The following is a 24,177-nucleotide window of genomic DNA, read 5'->3' on the forward strand; positions in this document are numbered from 1 at the left end:
AATGTGATTTTTATGTCAACTATGCATCCACATTGAACTTGGCTCAATAAACAAATATTTCTATGAGCAGGTGTAACTTTGTGCTTTAAACAAACCTGTTGTGACACAAACAGCAAAAGTATAAATAATGACAGGAAGTCATTAAATGAAGTTAAACATCATTGACAAACCCTACAGATCTCTAGGTTCTTACTGGCAGGCCCCATCGACCACAGAGGCTAAGTTTCAACTGCAAGTGGTGCCAGAGACTATTAGATTTTGACAAAATTACTTTATCTTTCTGTTCTTCAGTTTCTTCTCTCAAATGAGGAGATAAACTAACATTTAACAAATTTAGAGACTCGTTTTCCTTTCTATGTGATTCAAAAAAGCTCAAAAAATTCATAGCTTGTATTTTGAAAATCATTTATATTAATACTTAGGAAAAAATGCTCTGGAATAGACATCATTTTCCTTTCCATGTGATTCAGAAAAGCTAAAAAAATTCATAGCTTGTATTTTGAAAATCGTTTAAATTAATACTTAGAAAAAAATTGCTCTGGAGTTGACAGAGCAACAGTTTACACATATGTGCCCGCCAATAGTTGGTAATAAGCAGTGTACTCAGAGCACTTTAAAAATGAAGTGCACCTCTCCAAGCATTCAACACTAAGGTGTTTTTTATTTTTTTTTTGAATTAGAGTATAGTTGGTTTTTAATGTTGTGTTAGTTTCTGCTGTACAGCAGAATGAATCAGTTATATGTATGTACACATATTTCCCCTCTTTTTGGATTTCCTTCTTGTTTAGATCACCACAGAACATTGAGTAGAGTTCCCTGTTCTATACAGTAGGTTCCCATTAGTTATCTATTTTATACATAGTATCAATAGTGTGTATATGTCAATCCAGTCTCCCAATTCATCCCGTGCCACCTTAACCTGCACAGGTGCCCATACATTTGTTCTCTACGTCTGTGTCTCTATTTCTGCCTCACAAATAAGATCAGCTATACCGTTTTTCTAGATCCTATGTATATGTGTTAATATACAAAGTTTGTTTTTCTCTTTCTGACTTACTTCCCTCTGTATGACAGTCTCTAGGTTCATCCTGTTTTCACAATATTTGTTGTTCCAAGTAGCTTATTATACTGCTATTCTATCACTAGATTTGGGTTATTTAGAAGGATCCTTTCTACTTAGCAAAGATAAATATGGTTGGATATGTAAATATGGTCAGATATGTAAATTTTTGAATATTCTGGCGCACTTCACACCTCACCACACTGTAGATCTCACTAGATGTGGCAACAATAACCAGGAAGAATGGAACTAAAACAAGAACAGAACAAAATGTAAAACCATTGCCAAGCCTTTTACAAATGTTAATTTTTATTAAAAAAAAAATCCATACTGTGTGAATGTGTTCAAGTAAACTCCAAGAGAGAGAGCCATAGAAGATTATCTTGCTCAAATTGTTTGTTTTTTTTTTTCAAAATTTTATACTGATCATTTTATTTCTTTTTGTATACAGTGAAACCTTAAAAGCAATGGTGAATAAGAATGGCGGTGGCATACACCCTCTGTTGTTCCTAATCTAGGTTTTACCTCTAAATAACAAAAAATTTTCCTTTACATTGTCTTCTATTAACTTGATAATCTTATCTTCCACATTTATTTCTCTGATTCATTTTGAGTCTGTCATTGTATTTGAGGTTAAATAGAGATCATATTTTATTTTTATTTGTAGAGTGAGTCAACACCATCTCTATATTGTCTGTTCTTTCAACATAAATTTGAGGTACTGTTTTATCAAAAACCAAGCTCTTATGGGTTTGGACCTAAAAATTCTATTCTGCCCATTGAACTATTTGTCCATTATTGAGTTGTACCATGGTTTTTTTGTTGTTGTTGTTTTAGCAAATCTTCATATTCTTTTTTTTTTTTTAATAATTTATTTATTTTAATTGGAGGCTAATTACTTTACAATATTGTAGTGGTTTTTGCCATACATTGACATGAATCAGCCATGGGTGTACATGTGTTGTTCCCCATCCTGAACCCCCCTCCCACCTCCCTCCCTATCCCATCCCTCAGGGTCATCCCAGTGCATCAGCCCTGAGCACCCTGTCTCATGCATCAAACCTGGACTGGCGATCTATTTCACATATGATAATATACATGTTTCAATGCTATTCTCTCAAATCATCCTACCCTTGCCTTCTCCCACAGAGTCCAAAAGTCTGTCCTTTACATCTATGTCTCTTTTGCTGTCTCACATATAGGGTCATCGTTACCATCTTTCTAAATTCCATATATATGTGTTAGTATACTGTATTGGTGTTTTTCTTTTTGACTTACTTCACTCTGTATAATAGGCTCCAGTTTCATCTACCTCATTAGAACTGATTCAAATGCATTCTTTTTAATAGCTGAGTAATATTCCATTGTGTATATGTACCACAGCTTTCTTATCCATCCGTCTGCCGATGGACATCTAGGTTGCTTCCATGTCCTGGCTATTGTAAACTGCTGTGATGAACACTGGGGTACATGTGTCTCTTTCAATTCTGGTTTCCTCGGTGTGTATGCCCAGCAGTGGGATTGTTGGGTCATAAGGCAGTTCTGTTTCCAGTTTTTTAAAGAATTTCCACACTGTTCTCCATAGTGGCTGTAGTAGTTTGCATTCCCACCAACAGTGTAAGAGGATTCCCTTTTCTCCGCACCCTCTCCAGCATTTATTGTTTGTAGACTTTTTGATAGCAGCCATTCTGACTTGGCATGAGATGGTATCTCATTGTGGTTTTGATTTGCATTTCTCTGATAAAGAGTGATGTTGAGCATCTTTTCATGTGTTTTGTTAGCCATCTCTATGTCTTCTTTGGAGAAATGTCTGTTTAGTTCTTTGGCCCATTTTTTGATTAGGTCGTTTATTTTTCTGGAATTGTTGCTCAACTTGTTTTAACAGCTCCTAGTTAAAAGCCTGGCATATAGTATTTCCAACTATAAAAATCCTAGCAAATCCACGAGAGTGAGTTTTCTTCTGTAAATGTAATAATTTGCTTTATGATGTAGGGTCGGACATTTTAATATTATTGTCAATATTCCACACAAATAGCAATTTCAACATATAATAAAATGGAAAAAATACCGAATGAATACTAAAATTATAGTAATATTTGATCACAGTTCAGCAGAATATAATTCAGTCTTGGGGGACTTAAATTATACTAATTTATGCATTCTAAAGTAAAGAATCTATCTATTGTCACATTTATGATGGGGTTTTAATAGATATGGATTCAAGTTTCCTTTATTCATGGATTAATATTTTTAATGTGGTACAATTCTCATCATTTATCCTGATTTTTTTTGCTTGAATATAAAATTCTGAATTATTGGAGCTAGAGCTCCATGATTTAACAATTGTGATTATAGATTTGTACTAAGCTTTCCATTGTCTCTATGGTCTTGACTGGCCATTAAGGACTCAGAGGATTTAAGGCTCTGATTTTCTTCTCAGAGCACACATTTTATGAAACAAAAAAAAAAAATCTGTCTCCACTTGTGTGTGGGAATGTGAAGGAAGGCCTTCTTTAAGGATGCATATGGTTCTTTAAAATATTAATAAATATAATCAATCAATGTTTAAAGCTGCTGGTGATTTAAAATACCCTCCTTATAACTGATTTTTTTATTTGAATGGAAGGTATTAAAACACAAGCTATTTCTAGATGCTTTATGTATCTATCTCTATTGAAGAATTCTCTAGAACCTGTAGAAATCTTCGTTGTTATAATTAATTTAATTTAGCAGACATATGGAAAAGTTTACCATCTTTTTATTCACATATTTGAAAGTCATTACATACCCTATCATCAATCTAGTCAAGCAAATAATATCAACTTGTTCCTTGATACATTAAAATGGAATACTAACCGTCATTTAATAATAATTACTCTTCTCCCAGGTAGTGGTAGTGGTAAAGAACCCGCCTGACAGTTCAGGTGATGAAAGAGACATGGGTTCAGACTCTGAGTTGAGAAGATGCCCTGGAGGTGCACATGGCAATCCGCTCCAGTGTTCTTGCATGGAGAATCCCACAGACAGAGTCTGGTGGGCTGCAGTCCATGGAGTCACAAAGAATTGGACGGGACTTAGCAATGAAACAACAACAACAACAACCTTTCTCCCAACTTTTCAGAACTGTTCATCCTGTTTAAAAAAGAGAATACAAATTGGAATTTAAATACTGTGGCCCCTCAAAAAAAGAAAAAAAAAAACAGTTGATGGAAAAAGCAAATAAAAATTACAAGACAGAAAAAGAACATTAAATTCCAACAATTAACTAAATAATATGCCAAAAGAAGAGTTGATCTGACTAAGATGACTGCAGCTCTTGCACAGTCCTGACTTCATTGCACCCTTTTAAATGGACTTCCCAGGTGGCACTAGTGGTAAAGAACCCGCCTGCCAATGCAGAGATGTAAGAGACTCGGGTTCGATCCCTGGGTCAGGAAGATCCCTGGAGAAGAAAATGGTGACCCACAGTATTCTTGCCTGGAGAATCCCGTGGACAGAGGAACCTGGCAGACTACAGTCCATAGGGTTGCAAAAAGTTGGACATGACTGAAGTGACTGAGCATGCAAGCATGCAAATTAGAAATGCTAAAGGTTTGCATACATTGTACGCTAAATAAAAAACACTCTACACACTATTTTAAATCTCAAATACTATGATTTTTCAACATCCTGTTCAGTTACTTTCATATCCTTCTCATGATAAGTTTATATATCTGAGAGTTTATGATTTATATATAAAAATTGTATCATATATTAACATATATCAGATAAGTTCATATATTAAGCAATATGTGACTCCAGCTTACTCTTTTTTTTCTAACATATTCATTCTTTTTGTGAAAATAGATTCTTTACCTGGGACTGAAGAAGCACTAATGGAAGAGGGTGAAGAATTTGAGAAAGCATTTAAATTAACAGGACCTGTAAGTATATTCATTGACTTAATTTTATCTCTAAAACTAATGTATATCCCTAACAGGAACATCTAAAAGGGATAGAAAGGAATAGGAAGCAATGTCATTTAAAGAATATGTTAAAATGTGCATCTACATAGCCCACATAGTCATGGAGATGCTCCTTTAAGTAGGTGGTCAGCTTGAATACAGGTACACAGCAAAGCTACAAAGTTGCACTGAGCTCTTTCAGCAATTGGAGAAGAGTTGAATAAGGCGGAGGGGGGAACCTAAGTCCTGGTATTATTAACTGCTTGGTTGTGCACATGAACATTCTAAAAGACTATGAGCTGCCATCTCAAACTTCAATAAATCAACCCACTCCAGTACTCTTGCCTGGAAAATCCCATGGACGGAGGAGCCTGGTAGGCTGCAGTCCATGGGGTCGCTAAGAGTCCGACACGACTGAGCGACTTCACTTTCACTTTTCATTTTCATGCATTGGAGAAGGAAATGGCAACCCATTCCAGCGTTCTTGCCTGGAGAATCCCAGGGACGGGGGAGCCTGGTGGGCTGCCGTCTATGGGGTTGCACAGAGTCGGGCACGACTGAAGCGACTTAGCAGCAGCAACAGCATATCATGATAGAAAAATAAATGTTTTGCATATCCTGGAAGTTTACATATACCTTAAAGTGAAAGTCGCTCAGTCGTGTCCAACTCTCTGCAACCCCATGGACTCTACAGTCCATGGAATTCTCCAGGTCAGAATACTGGAGTGGGTAGCCTTTCCCTTCTCTAGGGGGTCTTCCCAACCCAGGGATTGAACCCAGGTTTCCCAAATTGCAGGCAAATTCTTTAACAGTTGAGCCACAAAGGAAGCCCAAGAACCGGAGTGGGTAGTCTATCACTTCTCCAAGGGATCTTTCTGAATGCAGGGGGATTCTTTTTCAATTGAGCTATCAGGGAAGCCCAGGTATAATTTAAGCATGATATTATTAGTTGTGAAGTCCTTCTGATATTTTGATTAAACTATATCTCTTCCACAAAGTACATTGGGAGGTAACCATTCAGTTCAGTTCAGTCGCTCAGTCATGTCCAACTCTTTGCAACCCATTGACTGCAGCACATCAGGCTTCCCTGTCCATCACCATCTCCTGGAGCTTGCCCAAACTCATGTCCACTGAGTCAGTGATGCCATCTAACCATCTCATCCTCTGTTGTCCTCTTATCCTCCCGCCTGCAATCTTTCCCAGCATCAGGGTCTTTTCTAATGAGTCAGTTCTTCGCATCAGGTAGCCAAACTATTGGAGTTTCAGATACAGCATCAGTCCTTCCAATGAATATTCAGTATTGATTTTCTTTAGGATTGACTGGTTGGATCTCCTTGCAGTCCAAGGGACTCTCAAGAGTCTCCACCAAAACACAGTTCAAAAGCATCAATTCTTCGGCACTCAGCTTTCTTATGGTCCAAGTCTCACATCCTTATGACTACTGGAAAAAACATAACTTTGACTAGATGGACCTTTGTCAGCAAAGTGATATCTCTGCTTTTTAATATGCTGTGTAGGTTAGTCATAGCTTTTCTTCCAAGGAGCAAGCATCTTTTAATTTCATGGTTGTAGTCACCATCTGCAATGATTTTGGAGCCCAAGAAAATAAAGTCTATCACTGTTTCCATTGTTTCTCCATCTATTTGCCATGGAGTGATGGGACCAGATGCCGTGAACTTTGTGTTTTGAATGTTGAGTTTAAGCCAGCTTTTTCACTCTCCTCTTTCACCCTCATCAAGAGGCTCTTTAGTTCCTCTTTACTTTCTGCCATAATGGTGGTGTCATCTGCATATCTGAGGTTATTGATGTTTCTCCTGGCAATCTTGATTCCAGCTTGTGCTTCATCCAGCCCACCATTTTGCATGAGGTACCCTGCATATAAGTTAAATAAACAGGGTAACAATATACAGACTTGATGTACTCCTTTCCCAACTTGGAACCAGTCTGTTGTTCTATGTCTGATTCTAACTGTTGCTTCTTGACCTGCATACAGATTTCTCAGGAGGCAGGTAAGGTGGTCTGGGCTTTGGCATAATCTATAAAGCAGAAGATTTTTTTGGAGAATTTTCTTGCTTTTTCTGTGATTCAACAGATGTTGGCAGTTTGATCTCTAGTTCCTCTGCCTTTTATAAATCCAGCTTGAACATCTGGAAGTTCACGATTCATGTACTGTTCAAGCCTGGCTTGGAGAATTTTGAGCATTATTTTGCTAGCATGTGAAATGAGGGCAACTGTGCGGTAGTTTTAACATTCTTTGGCATTTCCTTTCTTTGGAATTGGAATGAAAACTGACCTTTTCCAGTCCTGTGGCCACTGCTGAGTTTTCCCAAATTTGCTGGCATATTGAGTGCAGCACTTTCACAGCATCATCTTTTAGGATTTGAAATAGCTCAACTGGAATTTTAATACCTCCACTAGCTTTGTTCATCGTGATGACTCCTAAGGTCCACTTGACTCGTATTCCAGGATATCTGGCTCTAGGTGAATGATTACACCATCGTGGTTGTCTGGGTCATGGAGATCTTTTTTGTAGTTCTTCTGTGTATTCTTGCCACCTCTTCTTAATATATTCTGCTTCTGTTAGGCCCGTACCATTTCTGTCCTTTACTGTGCTCATCTTTGCATGAAATGTTCCCTTGGTATCTCTAATTTTCTTGAAGAGATCTCTAATCTTTCCCATTCTATTCTTTTCCTCTATTTATTTGCATTGATCACTGAGGAAGGCTTTCTTATCTCTCCTTGCTGTTCTTTGGAACTCTGCATATAGATGGGTGTATCTTTCCTTTTCTCCTTTGCCTTTAGCTTCTTTTCTTTTCTCAGCTATTTGTAAGACCTCCTCAGACAACCATTTTGCCTTTATGCATTTCTTTTTCTTGGGGATGGTCTTGATCACTGCCTCCTGTACAATGTCATGATCCTCTGTCCATAGTTCTTCAGGCACTCTGTCTATCAGATCTAATCCCTTGAATCTGTTTGTCACTTCTACTGTATAATCATAAGAGATTTGATTTAGGTCATACCTGAATGGTCTAGTGGTTTTTCCTACTCTCTTCAATTTATGTGTGAATTTAGCAAAAAGAAGTTCATGATCTGAGCCACAGTCAGCTCCCAGTCTTGTTTTGCCGACTGTATAGAGCTTCTCCATCTTTGGCTGCAAAGAATATAATCAATCTGATTTCAGTATTGACCATCCAGTGATGTCCATATCTTGTGTTGTTGGAAGAGGGTGTTTGCTGTGACCAGCGTGTTCTCTTGACAAAACTCTGTTAGCATTTACCCTGCTTCATTTTGTACTCCAAGGCCAAATTTGCCTGTTACTCCAGGTCTCGACTTCCTACTTTTGTATTACAGTCCCCTATGAAGAAAAGGACATCTTTTTTGGGTGTTAATTCTATAAGGTCTGTAGGTCTTCATAGAACCATTCAACTCCAGCTTCTTCAGCATTACTGGTCAGGGCATAGACTTGGATTACTGTTATGTTGTATGGTTTGCCTTGGAAATGAACAGAAATCATTATGTCATGTTTGAGCTGCGCTCAAGTACTGCATTTCGGACTCTTTTGTTAACTATGAGGGCTACTCCATTTCTTCTAAGGGATTCTTGCCCATATTAGTAGATATAATGGTCATCTGAATTAAATTTGCCCATTCTAGTCCATTTTAGTTCACTGATTCCTAAAATGTCAATGTTCACTCTTGCCATCTCCTGTTTGACCACTTCTAATTTACCTTGATTCATAGACCTAACATTCCAGGTTCCTATGCAATATTGCTCTTTACAGCCTCGGAGTTTACTTCCATCACCAGTCATATCCACATCTGGGCGTTGTTTTCGCTGTGGCTCCATCTCTTCATTTTTTCCTGGAGTTATTTCTCCACTCTTCTCCCATGGTTACTCCCAGGTAACCATTAGGTTCAAGATTTTCAGTGCAATTTAATGGTACAATGTTTGTTGTTGTTGTTCAGTTACTAAGTCGAGTCTGTTTGTGATCCCATGGACTGCAACATACCTGGCCTCTCTGTCCTTTACTATCTCCTAGAGTTTGCTCAAACTCATGTCCAGTGAGCTGATGGTTGGTCCATCCAACCATCTCATCCTCTATCACCTCCTTCTCTTCCTGCCCTGAATCTTTCCCAGCATCAGGGTCTTTTCCAATGTCAGCTCTTCACATCAGGTGGCCAAATATTATTGGAGCTTCAGCTTAAGCATCAGTCCTTCCAGTGAATATTCAGGGTTGATTTCCTTTAGGATTGACTGGTTTGATCTCCTTGTAGTCCAAGGGACTCTCAAGAGTCTTATCCAGCACCACAATTTGAAAGCATCAATTATTTGGTACTCAGCCTTCTTTATAGTCCAACTTTCTCATCTGTACATAACTACTGAAAAAACCATAGCTTCGACTATCTGGACTTTTGTCGGCAAAATGATGGCTCTGTTTTTTAAATGCTGTCTAGGTTTGTCATAGCCTTTCTTCCAAGGATGAGGATCTTCACAAATATAGACACAGAAAAACTGAAATCTACATATATAGTCTAAATATAAAGTTTTTAAAGAAGTCTGAGTTGCTATAAAAATGGCTTTGCAATCTTGAATTATCCTAAACTTAGTATTTAGACTGGGTTAATATACTACAATGGCTTCCCTGGTGACTCAGCTGGTTTAGAACCTGCCTGCCAATGCAGGAGATAGAAGATGCATTTTTGATCCCTGGGTTGGGAAGATTCCCTGGAGAAGGAAATGACAGCCTGCTCCAGTATTCTTGCCTAGGAAATTCCACAGTATTCTCTGTGTTGGTTTGTTAGAGGTGCTTAAACAACAGAAATGTATTGTCTCATGATTCTGGAGGTGAAAGTGAGATCCAGGTGTGAGCAAGGTTGGTTTCTTCTGAGGCCTCTCTCCTTAGCTTGCAGACGGTGCCTTCTCCCTATGTTTTCACATGGTCTTCCCTCTGTACATGGCTGTGTCTTAATCTCTTCTCATAAATACACCAGTCATTTTGGGTCAGGACCCATTTCAGTGATCTCATCTGGCTTAATTACCTCACAAATAGAGTCACATTCTGAAGAACTAAAGCTTAGAACTTCAACGTTTGAATTGTGGGAGGGACACAGTTCAGTCCATAACATTCTCTGATGAGATTGCATTATTTGGAACATTATTTGGGTCACAAGACTTGGTTGAATCCATTTTTCAATGGATTTCATAATAAAATTATTGTAAAAATTTTGATGAAATTAATGTATCTTTTTTCATATGTTGGCTTTTCATGGAAGCTTCCCAGACCTTGTTTAAAATCTCTCATTTCTCTGTTATTGTATATAGTACTTATCACCTTCTCTTACATTGTATGATTTACTTGTTTCATTTATTGTCTGATTTAAGGTCTATCTTGACAAAGTTTTTGGGCATTTTTCTCTTCTATATTCTTAGAGGAGTGCCTATATATAGTAGGCACTATTATATGACATAGTAGCTATGTGTTGATTAAATAAATTTGTTGATTAAATAAAATTATTAGGCAATAATTTCTTACCATGAGATGAAAAATATCGTATTTTCACTTATTATGAAATAGTAGAACCTTAGAAATAGAAAGCACCATGGTGGCCATCTAGTTCAAGATTTATGATGCCCATCTAGTTCAAGAGTGTTAGTCGCTCAGTCATGTCCGACTCTTCGCAATCCCATGGACTGTAGCTTGCCAGGCTCCTCTGCCCATGAAATTCTCCAGGCAAGAGTACTGAAGTGGGTTGCCATCCCCTTCTCCAGGGGATCTTCCTGACCCAGAAAACGAACCTAGATCTCCTGCATTGCAGGCAGATGCTTTACCATCTGAGTCACCAGGGAAACCCCCAGTTCAAGATTTCCTCCCCCTTATCTCAGGATTCTGACCTGCTACACCACTTTTATCCAATTCAAGAACATCCATTTTATAGGTAAGGAAACAGAAAGAGAAGTTTAGTAACTGGATCAAGATCTCAAAGCTGAAAGAAGCAGTGAGGTCAGGAGTTGAGCACTGGTCAGTTTCCCTTCTACTGCACATTCTTGATATTTCTAGTGCCTTCCTATTTCTTTTAGAAACAGATTATTTCTATTTGTTAGACTTTTTCTTACATTTCTCACCATCACTTGTAACCATTGGTCTTCGTTCTACTCATGGAGTAACAGCCTGAGTCCAGTTCTTCTTCTGCTAAACTCATCTCTAAATAGTAAAAGCTGTTGTCATGTCCCAACTGAGACTTTTTTTTCCAGCCCCAAACAATCTGTTCTTTTAACCAGTTCTTATTGTGTAGTTCAGTTCTTCTGGATGCTTTCTCTGAACACATTCTTGTTTTTCAAGTCCCCTGTAAAGTGTGGATCATGCCAGAACTAAATCAAAGGTTTCAAATAATGTTCCCACATCAGAGACTATAATGGAGTATATATTCATACAAATATTATATTTGGATTCTAATCCAGGTCTGTGTTAACTTTTTAAAAGGGATTTTCTGACATTTATATACTTCAGCATGTTTTCATAATCTCATGATGATAAAAGCATGTCATCATTGAGTTTGGGATAGTCTGTCATTTATCACTTTTTGCAAAGATTTGTTTTATCATCTGTGAATTCCAGCACAGCCTTTCTCATCTCTCAAAGGATACAGTTAGATTCTTTTTCTAGTATCAAGATTTATCCTGTCCATAGTATTTGGCTTATTTAATAGTACCTAATAACCCAAAGAAGAAAAAATAATAGTTTTTTGGTCAAACTTATGAGTGATTTCACACTGACCTTCAGAAAGTTTTGCCTTCTTTTCACGGTGCTCACTAGTGTTTTTCTAATGCAGAAATTTGTTCTAAGTCAATTTAACACATTCACTTTATTTTGAATTTTTAAAAATTCTGTAATTCCATTTACAGTCAAATGTAAACTTAACCATCTAATTTGGGGGAGAAGTGTGTGGAATATACACAATAGTGGATAAATTAACAGTAGGACCTCAAATATAGTTTCTAGATGGTAGCTGCTTTTATTATAAAAAAACATGGATTAAAAAATTATGTTACATTAAAAATGGAAATTCCCTAAATAATATTTCTTACAATTGTATTTTTGGTAAACAAGAAGAAAATTTTGGCTTTATCTAAATATTAATGGAGAATTGACACAAAACAGAACTTTTTCCCCCTTTATTACTGTAAGAAATACAAAATACTTCAAAGAAAATTTTGAGTCATTTCCTGCAAAAATATAAACATGCCACAAATGTTGAAAACCATTTAGACTTGTTTCAACACATGCTGTCTCTATTTGCTAACTTTCCATGTTGGGTATTGGATATTAATAAGTGGGTAACAGACTCTTGGAAACTTTTTTCCCCAGTGGCTTAACCTGCGTTTAAAATATGTTGTGAATATTTGAGTGAGGTAAAAGCAACATTTAGATTTACATTTTTATCCTCCCCAAATAAGCAGATCATTCTTATGGAATTTCCCTCTCCCCCTCCTTCTGTGTTCTGGAATGTCTCCACATATCAACATCTTGTGAAGATTAAAGCTGGATTTGTCAAATAAATCTGTTCATTAAAATTGAAACAACAAAAAACGAAGCCTTAGGAAGAAAATACAAAGCAGCAGATACCTTTTGGTTGACTTTTTTGTGCATAAAATAGAGTACATAAAATTTTAAAATCAGTGATCCATGAAGACTTATTATCAATGAGTTTTAAATTTCACAGTTCATATAGTTGCTCCCGCTCCCTTTTCAGGTTTCCCTGGAAACATTTACTTTATTCAAATCTTATCTTTTCAACCTTATCTTTGCAAGTTCACTCCTGCAATCTTTTTTTTTTAAACTTAATTTTTATTGGGGTATAGTTGCTTTACCATGTTTCATAGTTTCTGCTGTACAGCGAAGTGATTCAGCTATGTGTTTACATATATCCCTTCTATAGTTCCTATTGTTTGTCTTCAAAATTCTATTTTGTTTTGAAAGTATTAAACAAGCATGTGAGCATAATAGGAAGATGAAAAGATAATTAAGACAGACATTTGGCATTCAGTATTTTACTGATTGTTTTTCTTTTTCCTTTGTAAGTATCTTATTTATTGCATTAATTGGTCAATACTGATCAGCCCTTCATAAGCTTACTCTTTATTAGACTTTATGTAACTAGTCATTCATCATTTCTTAAAGTAGAAGAATAATTAATAGAAAGGCTCCTGTAGAGTTACTGAAAGTTGTATTTTTAGTATATTTTCCTTCTGAAGAGTCTTATCTGTTCGAGGAGATAGGTAAAACTAAGTAGAATTATGGTAGTAATAATAATAATATCACCTATTTGTATAGCACTTTCTTATTGTTAAGCATTTTCACATACTTAATATCCTCTCTGAATTTTGCAAGTCCTGTGACTTATCACTTAGGTTTGACATCCCTTCTGTGATACGCTCAAATTTCCCAGTGCCCAAACTCTCACAGTACTTTTAGGGTCCATACAGTTTTTAAGGCACAGGAGCCACTATTAAATAGCACATGTAATGTAGAAAGAATAAAATTAGAACACTGAAAGTGTTAATCGCTCATTGGTGTCCAACTCTTCACAACCCCGTGGACTGTAGCCCACCAGGCTCCTCTGTCCATGGGATTTCCCAGACAAGGATACTAAAGTGAGTAGCCATTCGCTTCTCCAGGGGATCTTCCCAACCCAAGGATCGAACCCAGATCTCCCACATTGCAGGCAGATTCTTTACCATCTGAGCCACCAGGGAAGCCCCCACTATCAATACCCAATATTAAAGATAGGATTATTCATTAGATTGAAGGTGAAAAAGTGATTTGAGGAACTAAATCTTAAGACAAATTTCTATGAAAGCAAAGGATCATTAAATTTGGAGCATAAAAGACTAATCTTGTTTGGATCCTTGACAGGTGAAGGAGTATGAGAAACCAGAGCAGCCTGACAAGAAGGGAATCTTAAAATTCAGAGGGTACTCGAAGGAAAACAAAGAGGAAAATAATACATGTAGCAGAAAATATTTCTTTGGCAAACTTGATACAGAAGTTAGACTCAAGTGATTACAGAATCATCTTAATAAAGTAGATGTATACTTAGTTGGATTAGAGGTGAAATTTGATTACTTTTAGGCTTGACTTGACAATATTAAGTGTGCTTTCTGGATTAGTAAATAAACCATTTTTTTAATTGATGTTCTAGGGACAAATAATGACCCCCCCCCCAATCTTTAATGACTCTATTTCTATTCTCAAGTAGCAAGGTGTGGACCTGATTGTCTGAAGTTGGAATTTCCCAGACATATATTATTTTCTCAAGATTCCATGAATATGAACTTAAAAAAAGAGTAAATTGGGGTTAGATACAATATTCTTTTGATAACAACTGTCATTGGAAAACATGAAGATAAAGAAACATTTATGTGCATGTCTCCAGTAATGCATACAGCTGATATGCAAATTCAGAAAAGAGCTTTGATAAGAAAGACATTGTTTCTAAGGGAATTTATTTTTATTGTACAGAAGGTGAATAGATTTTGCTAATATTTAAAAGTTTTATTCAGCCAGTGAAGTAGATAGGTCAGCAAAGAGTTCCACTTGTATTTCTAGTCCCTGTCGGATTGTTAATAAGTACGGTGGAATCTTCTTATAACAAATCTTGGGTGCTCTTGGAATTGTGTTAAAAAAAAAAAAAAGAATTCCACTACACTCAGTGATCACTTATTGCTGAGACAAGGAAAAATTTGCCATTCACTGAAATCATACTACTTAAAAAAAATCTATTTGTTTATTTGGCTGTGTTGGGTCTTAATTGTGGCATGTAGAATCTTCGTTGCATCATGTGGGTTCTTTCATTGTGCACACGTACTCTTTAGTTGTAGCACATGGTCTGGCACACGGGCTTCATTTCCCCACAGCATATGGGATCTGACTTCCCTGACCAGAGATTGAACTCATGTCCGTTGCATTGCGAGATGAGACATCCACATATGACTTTTACAATATGCAGATTGCACAAATGCTTTGTATTTCTCTACTCTAGAAACCTGCATGAAACCAAATAGTGTAGGTCCCCTTGGAGAGTCATTCCTTTTACACCATTTCTTCTCTCCCAGATCATTGCCTCTTCTCTCATAAAGCATACCATAAAGAGATCTATACACTTAAAAGATATAAAATTACCTATGTATAAAATAAACGAGGTATAGGATATATGGTACAGCACAGGGAATAGGGAATATATAGTCAATATTTTATCATAACTTTAAATGGAATGCAACTTATGAAATATTAAATCACTGTGTTGTACTCCTGAAACTAACATAATATTCTAAATCAACTAAACTGTAGTAAAAATAAGATATAAAATTACCACTTAGACTTGACAAGCATAAAAACAATTGTTCACATAGCTTTCCAGTATAAGATATGGGTATAAATTTTTAGTGGACTTCTAGACAATTTCTTTCAGAGAATGCAATGGCAACCCACTCCAGTGTTCTTGCCTGGAGAATCCCAGGGACAGGGGAGCGTAGTGGGCTGCCGTCTATGGGGTCGCACAGAATTGGACATGACTGAAGCGACTTAGCAGCAGCAGCAGCAGCAGACAATTTCTTTAACTATGAATTTTGATACTCCTACTTTCCACCTTTTTCCTTATTAGTGGTGTTCCTCCCTACAAACAACCCTTCCCTAATAAAAACTATGTTTCATCATCTTCACAACTTGACATTTTAAATGTTTTTAATAAGACATCTTCAAAATTCTTTTTCATACCCAAATATAATTTTATGATGAGTAAATTGTTACACATATTTTAGAGAGTTTGTGATTTATGTAAATTGATTTAAATAGCTGAACAGTGAACAAAATGTTGAAAGTATAAGTTAATGAACAAGCTCTAATTTTTTCTTGCGCTGTATGGCTAGCCTGTGCAAAATGGGAACACAGCATTTATGGAATTAAAATTAAATATATTTTAACTTGCACTCTTGCAAAATAAAGAAGGAAAGATTAATATTCATGATCATCTCACCAATAGAAATAATAAATTATGGTGGATTGTGTTTCTTGAAAAGCAATATTTACAAACTGCTGGCAGGTAATTGGAGTAGTGAATTGTCTGCTAATGAATAGAAATTAGTATGCATTTTGTTCCACCCTAAAGGTTTTTACTGTTTCATTTTCCCTCTACCCTATAGAATTTTCCATAGTTTTCATTACTCACAGATTTAGGACACCAATAAACTGCTTAAAACCAAGTACTATAATAGACAAGTTATCTAACCAAATTTTGGCATCTACTAAGATTTTTCCTTTTGACATTTTTAGGTCTGTTGATTACTAACACACTGAGGATGGAAATATTTGCCCAAACCTATACAAATATTACTTTTTAAAACTTCTATGATTTTTTAAAATGTAACTTCTAAATGTCACATTTTCCCTGGAAAAAATGACCTGAGATGATATGTATGATATAATGAGTGGTAAAACATTGATTATAGTTTTGTAATTAATCACTTTCTCTCCATAATTTCACTATTTATCCATTAGTAAAATTATGAAATTATTTCTTGGGGTCAGTTAAATTCTGCATTTTATTTTTAAGATAGTTGGGGAAGGAAGAATGACCTAATATGTACTCATGTATAATAAGTACAATTAATTTCTAAGAAAACAATGCTCAGGAAGATGTATAACAACATGGTATTAAAGACTTGAGATCCCAACTCAGAATGACTCCATTAATTCTTTTCTTTTTAATTATTTTATTTATTTGGAGGACAATCACTTTGGTAACCCCAGCCACACATTGACACAGATCAGCCTCAGGCATACATGTGCCCCCCGTCCTGAAGCCCTCTCCCACCTCCCACCCCACCCCATCCTTCTGGGTTGTCCCAGAGCACCGGCTGTTTACAAGAACTAGGACATGGAAGCAACCTAGATATCCATCTGCAGATGAATGGATAAGGAAGTTATGGTACATTAATTCTTATAAATCGGATGGGCAGAAAAGAAAATGTATTTTGACATTTTCGGTATTTTCAAGTGATTGCTAATTCTCTATTAAAATGATTTCCAGGCCCTGCAAATTTCATTTGGTCAGTATATAAATATACTGAAGCAGAGGAAAAGCAATATGGATGTTTGTATAGTGAGGTAAAAACTTCATATTCTGATTATGAACTGTGCAGGGTGTGTGTCGAAATGGTCTCTTTGTATGTGAAGCACAAGAAGTTAACGTTCAGTCCCTTAGTGAGGATGGAAAAACATTAAGATCCTCATAAAAAGGATTTTCCTTACATGTTCATCTTCTTCTTTGGCTATAAAATCTACATCAATTACATAAAAATGACTGGATACAAAGTGCTTTCCTAGAGATGCTTAAATATTTGTGGGCTTCTTTGCCCTCCCAACCACATTAATTTAATCAAGATTTTTTTTTTAATTTATTATAAGATGTAGCCACATATAAAGTCAGAGTTTCAGGAGTTTGCTGACTCAAATGGAAAAAAATATAATATATTCCTGCTATTACATTGAACTATAATGTATATTAGAAGAGCATTAGAGAAAGAGATTATTTTAAGAGCTATGTTTGAAAGGATGTTGACTGTTGGGTCATACTGAATATCCATCCTTTAAGATATTGAACTCTTTTTTTCTCTTTTCCATGCATCACAGATTTTTAGAGAGATTTCCAAAAGTTAATAAAAGATTAACATCTATATCAATATTAGATTTGCAAAATATTTCAAAACTACAATTCAGTATAACTTCCTATTATCTATATTAAAGCTTTATTTCAAATTTGTTTGCTTTCAAATTATAAATATAATAGTATTTATATAAAATTTTTTGGAAAATTCAGTAAAGAATATAATTTAAAATCAGAAAAACCACAAGATAGATGAATTTTCATATTTAGTTTTGTTTTTCCAATATTTTATGCATATATATATATATCTGTAAATATGTCATAACTTAAACTTTGAAAAATAGTCCATTAGCAACTTTGATTATGTTCTTTCTTTACATATGATAATAATCTGACATAAAATTTTTTTAATGCCTTGTTTTAATACCCATATATTTTTGAAGACTTATCTGTTTTAGTATCTATTAGACCAAATATCTGGAGAAGGCGATGGCACCCCACACCAGTACTCTTGCCTGGAAAATCCCATGGACGGAGGAGCCTTGTAGGCTGCAGTCCATGGGGTCGCGAAGAGTCAGACACGACTGAGCGACTTCCCTTTCACTTTTCACTTTCATAGATTGGAGAAAGAAATGGCAACCCACTCCAGTGTTCTTGCCTGGAGAATCCCAGGGAAGGGGAGCCTGTTGGGCTGCCGTCTATGGGGTCGCACAGAGTTGGACACGACTGAAGCAACTTAGCAGCAGCAGCAGCAGACGAAATATCCTCTTACATTTTTAAAGTTTAAGACTTTAATTTTAGTGTCAAACCATATTTCAGAGTTGTTATATTTGAATCAATGTTAGGTGTTTTGGTTGGATAGTCTCAGTTAGTTCATCCCAGGCTAATGGTTGTGAATTGGATGGTCATGAATTGGGAACAGGTGTGTTGGTATCCAGGCATTCCAGCTTTCCCATTAAATCCTCTGAGTCATATTCTGGTGCAAATAAGCAATTCCATGTCCTGCTGTGTGTTGTACAAATGTTATTTTCTGTGTTTGTTTTTATGTGAAAAAATATGGGAAACATTTAGATTTGGGGCTTAGAAGAAATGTTTTGGAGATAACTGCACAAAATCATCATTAGTTTTCTTTAGACTGGATTCCTAAAAAGATCAAAGAGTATAAACTATTCTTAAGTCCTTGATACATACCAGAGAATGTTCATTTTTCCCTTTAACCAGGACTCTCCTAAACCTTTACTGGAATGAAATGTTCCCTTAAAATGTTTAAGTGAATACACAAAAATTGTACAAAAAAAAATCTATCTTACTGGTAAATGTAATATGGAATATTTTTAGTGTTTAAAGTTGGGTTTCTTTATTAGTAAATTTCTTTGATTACAAATGAATAAATTTTACATAAACTTATTAGATATGTATTTTTATTTTTTATGAATTGCTTTTTCTTGCCATCAGTTATATTTATTTTGGGCTGTTTGTTTTCCTGTTGACTTATTAGTATTCATTATGCATAATGACTTGTTCTGTTTTATAGATGTAATTAGTCATTTTTATTTTACTTTATGTTGTCCATGATAGTTTTTTTTAATTACACTGAAGCTATGCTTTTCTCTTTCTGATTTCTTCCATTTTTTACACATAGTCTCCCCTCGCCAATATGAAATATTTACCTAAAAGTTGTCTACATATTCCCCTTAAATTCTGTAATCAGTTTTGAATCTATTTTGGTGGTTATTGTGAGATAGGAATGTAAGAATGTATTTAGAAATAAAATATGTAGTGTCATTTATTTTTGAGAACCCATCCTTTTCTTATTCTGAATTTTTCTTTTCATCTGAATAAGGTATAAAAATGTCATAATTAATACTTATTTAATACTAACTTTTGCTAGATAACTTATACACAGTATTCCTTGTTGTTTGCCGTTCGGTCTTAATTATTGCTGCGGCTGCTAAGTCGCCTCAGTCGTGTCCGACTCTGAGACCCCATAGATGGCAGCCCAACAGCCTCCCCTTCCTTGGGATTCTCCAGGCAAGAACACTGGAGTGAGTTGCCATTTCCTTCTCCAATCTATGAAGGTGAAGGGTGGAAGGGAAGTCGCTCAGTTGTGTCCGACTCTTCGCGACCCCATGGACTGCAGCCTACCAGGCTCCTCCGTCCATGGGATTTTCAGGGAAGAGTACTGGAGTAGGGTGCCATCGCCTTCTCCGTCTTAATTATAAAATACTTAATTATTCAGTTCAGTTCAGTTCAGTTCAGTCGCTCAGTCGTGTCGGACTCTTAGCAACCCCATGAATCGCAGCATGCCAGGCCTCCCTGTCCATCACCAACTCCCGGAGTTCACTCAGACTCACGTCCATCAAGTCAGAGATGCCATCCAGCCATCTCATCCTCTGTCGTCCCCTTCTCCTCCCGCCCCCAATCCCTACCAGCATCAGAGTCTTTTCCAATGAGTCAACTCTTCACATGAGGTGGCCAAAGTACTGGAGTTTCAGCTTTAGCATCATTCCTTCCAAAGAAATCCCAGGGCTGATCTCCTTCAGAATGGACTGGTTGGATCTCCTTGCCATCCAAGGAACTCTTAAGAGTCTTCTCCAACACCACAGTTCAAAAGCATCAATTCTTCGGCGCTCAGCCTTCTTCACAGTCCAACTCTCACATCCATACATGACCACTGGAAAAACCATAGTCTTGACTAGACAGACCTTTGTTGGCAAAGTAATGTCTCTGCTTTTGAATATGCTATCTAGGTTGGTCATAACTTTTCTTCTAAGGAGTAAGCATCTTTTAATTTCATGGCTGCAATCACCATCTGCAGTGATTTTTTTTTTAATTTTATTTTTAAACTTTACAATATTGTATTAGTTTTGCCAAATATCAAAATGAATCTGCCACAGGTATACATGTGTTCCCCATCCTGAACCCTCCTCCCTCCTCCCTCCCCATACCATCCCTCTGGGTCGTCCCCGTGCACCAGCCCCAAGCATCCAGTATCGTGCATTGAACCTGGACTGGCAACTCGTCTCATACATGATATTATACATGTTTCAATGCCATTTTCCCAAATCTTCCCACCCTCTCCCTCTCCAACAGAGTCCATAAGACTGTTCTATACATCAGTGTCTCTTTTGCTGTCTTGTACAAAGGGTTATTGTTACCATCTTTCTAAATTCCATATATATGTGTCTAAATTCCATATATATTCCATATATATTGGTGTTTTTCTTTCTGGCTTACTTCACTCTGTATAATAGGCTCCAGTTTCATCCACCTCATTAGAACTGATTCAAATGTATTCTTTTTAATGGCTGAATAATACTCCATTGTGTATATGTACCACAGCTTGCTTATCCATTCATCTGCTAATGGACATCTAGGTTGCTTCCATGTCCTGGCTATTATAAACAGTGCTGCGATGAACACTGGGGTACACGTGTCTCTTTCCCTTCTGGTTTCCTCAGTGTGTATGCCCAGCAGTGGGGTTGCTGGATCATAAGGCAGTTCTATTTCCAGTTTTTTAAGGAATCTCCACACTGTTCTCCATAGTGGCTGTACTAGTTTGCATTCCCACCAACAGTGTAAGCAGTGATTTTGAAGCTCCCCCCAAAATAAAGTCTGACACCGTTTCCACTGTTTCCCATCTATTTCCCATGAAGTGAAGGGACCAGATACCATGATCTTTCTGAATGTTGAGCTTTAAGCCAACTTTTCACTCTCCTCTTTCACCTTCATCAAGAGGCTTTTTAGTTCCTCTTCAATCTCTGCCATAAGGGTGGTGTCATCTGCATATCTGAGGTTATTGATATTTCTCCTGGCAATCTTGATTCCAGCTTGTGCTTCTTCCACCCCAGCGTTTCTCATGATGTACTCTGCATAGAAGTTATATAAGCAAGTGACAATATACAGCCTTGACGTACTCCTTTTCGTATTTGGAACCAGTCTGTTGTTCCATGTCCAGTTCTAACTGTTGCTTCCTGACCTGCATACAAATTTCTCAAGAGGCAGATCAGGTGGTCTGGTATTCCCGTCTCTTTCAGAGTTTTCCACAGTTTATCATGATCCACACAGTCAAAGGCTTTGGCATAGTCAATAATGCAGAAATAGATGTTTTTCTGGAGCTCTCTTGCTTTTTCGATGATCTAGCAGATGTTGGCAATTTGATCTCTGGTTCCTCTGCCTTTTCTAAAACCAGCTTGAACATCTGGAAGTTCACAGTTCATGTATTGCTGACGCCTGTCTTGGAGAATTTTGAGCATTACTTTACTAGCGTGTGAGATGAGTGCAATTGTGCGGTAGTTTGAGCATTCTTTGGCATTGCCTTTCTTTGGGATTGGAATCAAAACTGACCTTTTCCAGTCCTGTGGCCACTGCTGAGTTTTCCAAATTTGCTGGCATCTTGAGTGCAGCACTTTCATAGCATCATATTTCAGGATTTGAAATAGCTCAACTGGAATTCCATCACCTCCACAAGCTTTGTTCGTAGTGATGCTTTCTAAGGCCCACTTGACTTCACCTTCCAGGATGTCTGGCTCTAGTTCAGTGATCACACCAGCATGATTATCTGGGTCATGAAGATCTTTTTTGTACAGTTCTTCTGTGTATTCTTGCCACCTCTTCTTAATATCTTCTGCTTCTGTTAGGTCCATATCATTTCTGTCCTTTATCGAGCCCATCTTTGCATGAAATGTTCCCTTGGTATCTCTACTTTTCTTGAAGAAATCTCTAGTCTTTCCCATTCTGTTGTTTTCCTCTATTTCTTTGCACTGATCACTAAGGAAGGCTTTCTTATCTGTCCTTGCTATTCTTTGGAACTCTGCATTCAGATACTTATATCTTTCCTTTTCTCCTTTGCTTTTTGTTTCTCTTCTTTTCACAGCTATTTGTAAGGCCTCCCCAGACAGCCATTTTGCTTTTTTGCATTTCTTTTCCATGGGGATGGTCTTGATCCCTGTCTCCTGTACAATGTTACGAACTTCAGTCCATAGCTCATCAGGCACTCTATCTATCAGACCTAGTTCTTTAAATCTATTTCTCACTTCCACTGTATAATCATAAGGGATTTGATTTAGGTCATACCTGAATGGTCTAGTGGTTTTCTCTACTTTCTTCAATTTCAGTTTGAATTTGGCAATAAGGAGTTCATGATCTGAGCCACAGTCAGCTCCTGGTCTTGTTTTTGTTGACTGTATAGAGCTTCTCCATCTTTGGCTGCAAAGAATATAATCAATCTGATTTCAGTGTTGACCATCTGGTGATGTCCATGTGTAGAGTCTTCTCTTGTGTTGTTGGAAGGGGGTGTTTGCTATGACCAGTGCATTTTCTTGGCAAAACTCTATTAATATTTGCCCTGCTTCATTCCGTATTCCAAGGCCAAATTTGCCTGTTACTCCAGGTGTTTCTTGACTTCCTACTTTTGCATTCCAGTCCCTTATAATGAAAAGGACATCTTTTTTGGGTATTATTTCTAAAAGGTCTTGTAGGTCTTCATAGAACCGTTCAACTTCAGCTTCTTCAGCGTTACTGGTTGGGGCATAGACTTGGATTACTGTGATATTGAATGGTTTGTCTTGGAAACGAACAGAGATCATTCTGTTGTTTTTGAGATTGCATCCAAGTACTGCATTTCGAACTCTTTTGTTGACCATGATGGCTACTCCATTTCTTTTGAGGGATTCCTGCCCACAGTAGTAGATATAATGGTCATCTGAGTTAAATTCACCCATTCCATTCCATTATAGTTCTCTGATTCCTAGAATGTCGATGTTCACTCTTGCCATCTCTTGTTTGACCACTTCCAATTTGCCTTGATCCATGGACCTAACATTCCAGGTTCCTATGCAATATTGCTCTTTACAGCATCAGACCTTGCTTCTATCACCAGTCACATCCACAACTGGGTATTGTTTTTGCTTTGGCTCCATCCCTTCATTCTTTCTGGAGTTATTTCTCCACTGAATCTCCAGTAGCATATTGGGCACCTACTGACCTGGGGAGTTCCTCTTTCAGTGTCTTATCATTTTGCCTTTTCATACTGTTCATGGGGTTCTCAAGGCAAGCATACTGAAGTGGTGGTTTGCCATTCCCTTCTCCAGTGGATCACATTCTGTCAGATCTCTCCACCATGACCCGCCTGTCTTGGGTGGCCCCACGAGCATGGCTTATTTTAATTGAGTTAGACAAGGCTGTGGTCCTAGTATGATTAGATTGACTAGTTTTCCTTTGAGTATGGTTTCAGTGTGTCTGCCCTCTGATGCCCTCTTGCAACACCTACCGTCCAACTTGGATTTCTCTTACCTTGGACGTGGGGTATCTTTTCACGGCTGCTCCAGCAAAGCCACTGCTCCTTACCTTGGATGAAGGGTATCTCCTCACAGCCGCCCCTTCTGACCTTGAACATGGAATAGCTCCTCTAGACCCTCCTGCACCCGTGCAGCCACAGCTCCTTAGAGGTGGGATTGCTCCTCCCAGCCGCAGCCCCTGGCCTCGGTGTGGGGTAGGTCCTCCTGGCTGC

The 24,177-nt window shown here is 37.2% G+C and overlaps 1 protein-coding gene across 2 annotated transcripts in view; it reads left to right on the forward strand.

The window, feature by feature from the left end:
* Positions 1 to 24,177, forward strand: part of C14H8orf34 (chromosome 14 C8orf34 homolog) — a 364,536-nt gene that overhangs the window by 263,858 nt on the left and 76,501 nt on the right. For both annotated transcript variants that reach the window (XM_010812074.4, NM_001199131.1), the window contains exon 10: positions 4,907 to 4,983. In XM_010812074.4, the coding sequence (XP_010810376.1) occupies positions 4,907 to 4,983 (77 nt within the window). The remainder of the gene's footprint in view (positions 1 to 4,906; positions 4,984 to 24,177) is intronic.

The sequence above is a fragment of the Bos taurus genome, chromosome 14 (genome assembly GCF_002263795.3).
Source record: "Bos taurus isolate L1 Dominette 01449 registration number 42190680 breed Hereford chromosome 14, ARS-UCD2.0, whole genome shotgun sequence".
In the NCBI taxonomy this organism is placed as follows: Eukaryota; Metazoa; Chordata; class Mammalia; order Artiodactyla; family Bovidae; genus Bos; species Bos taurus.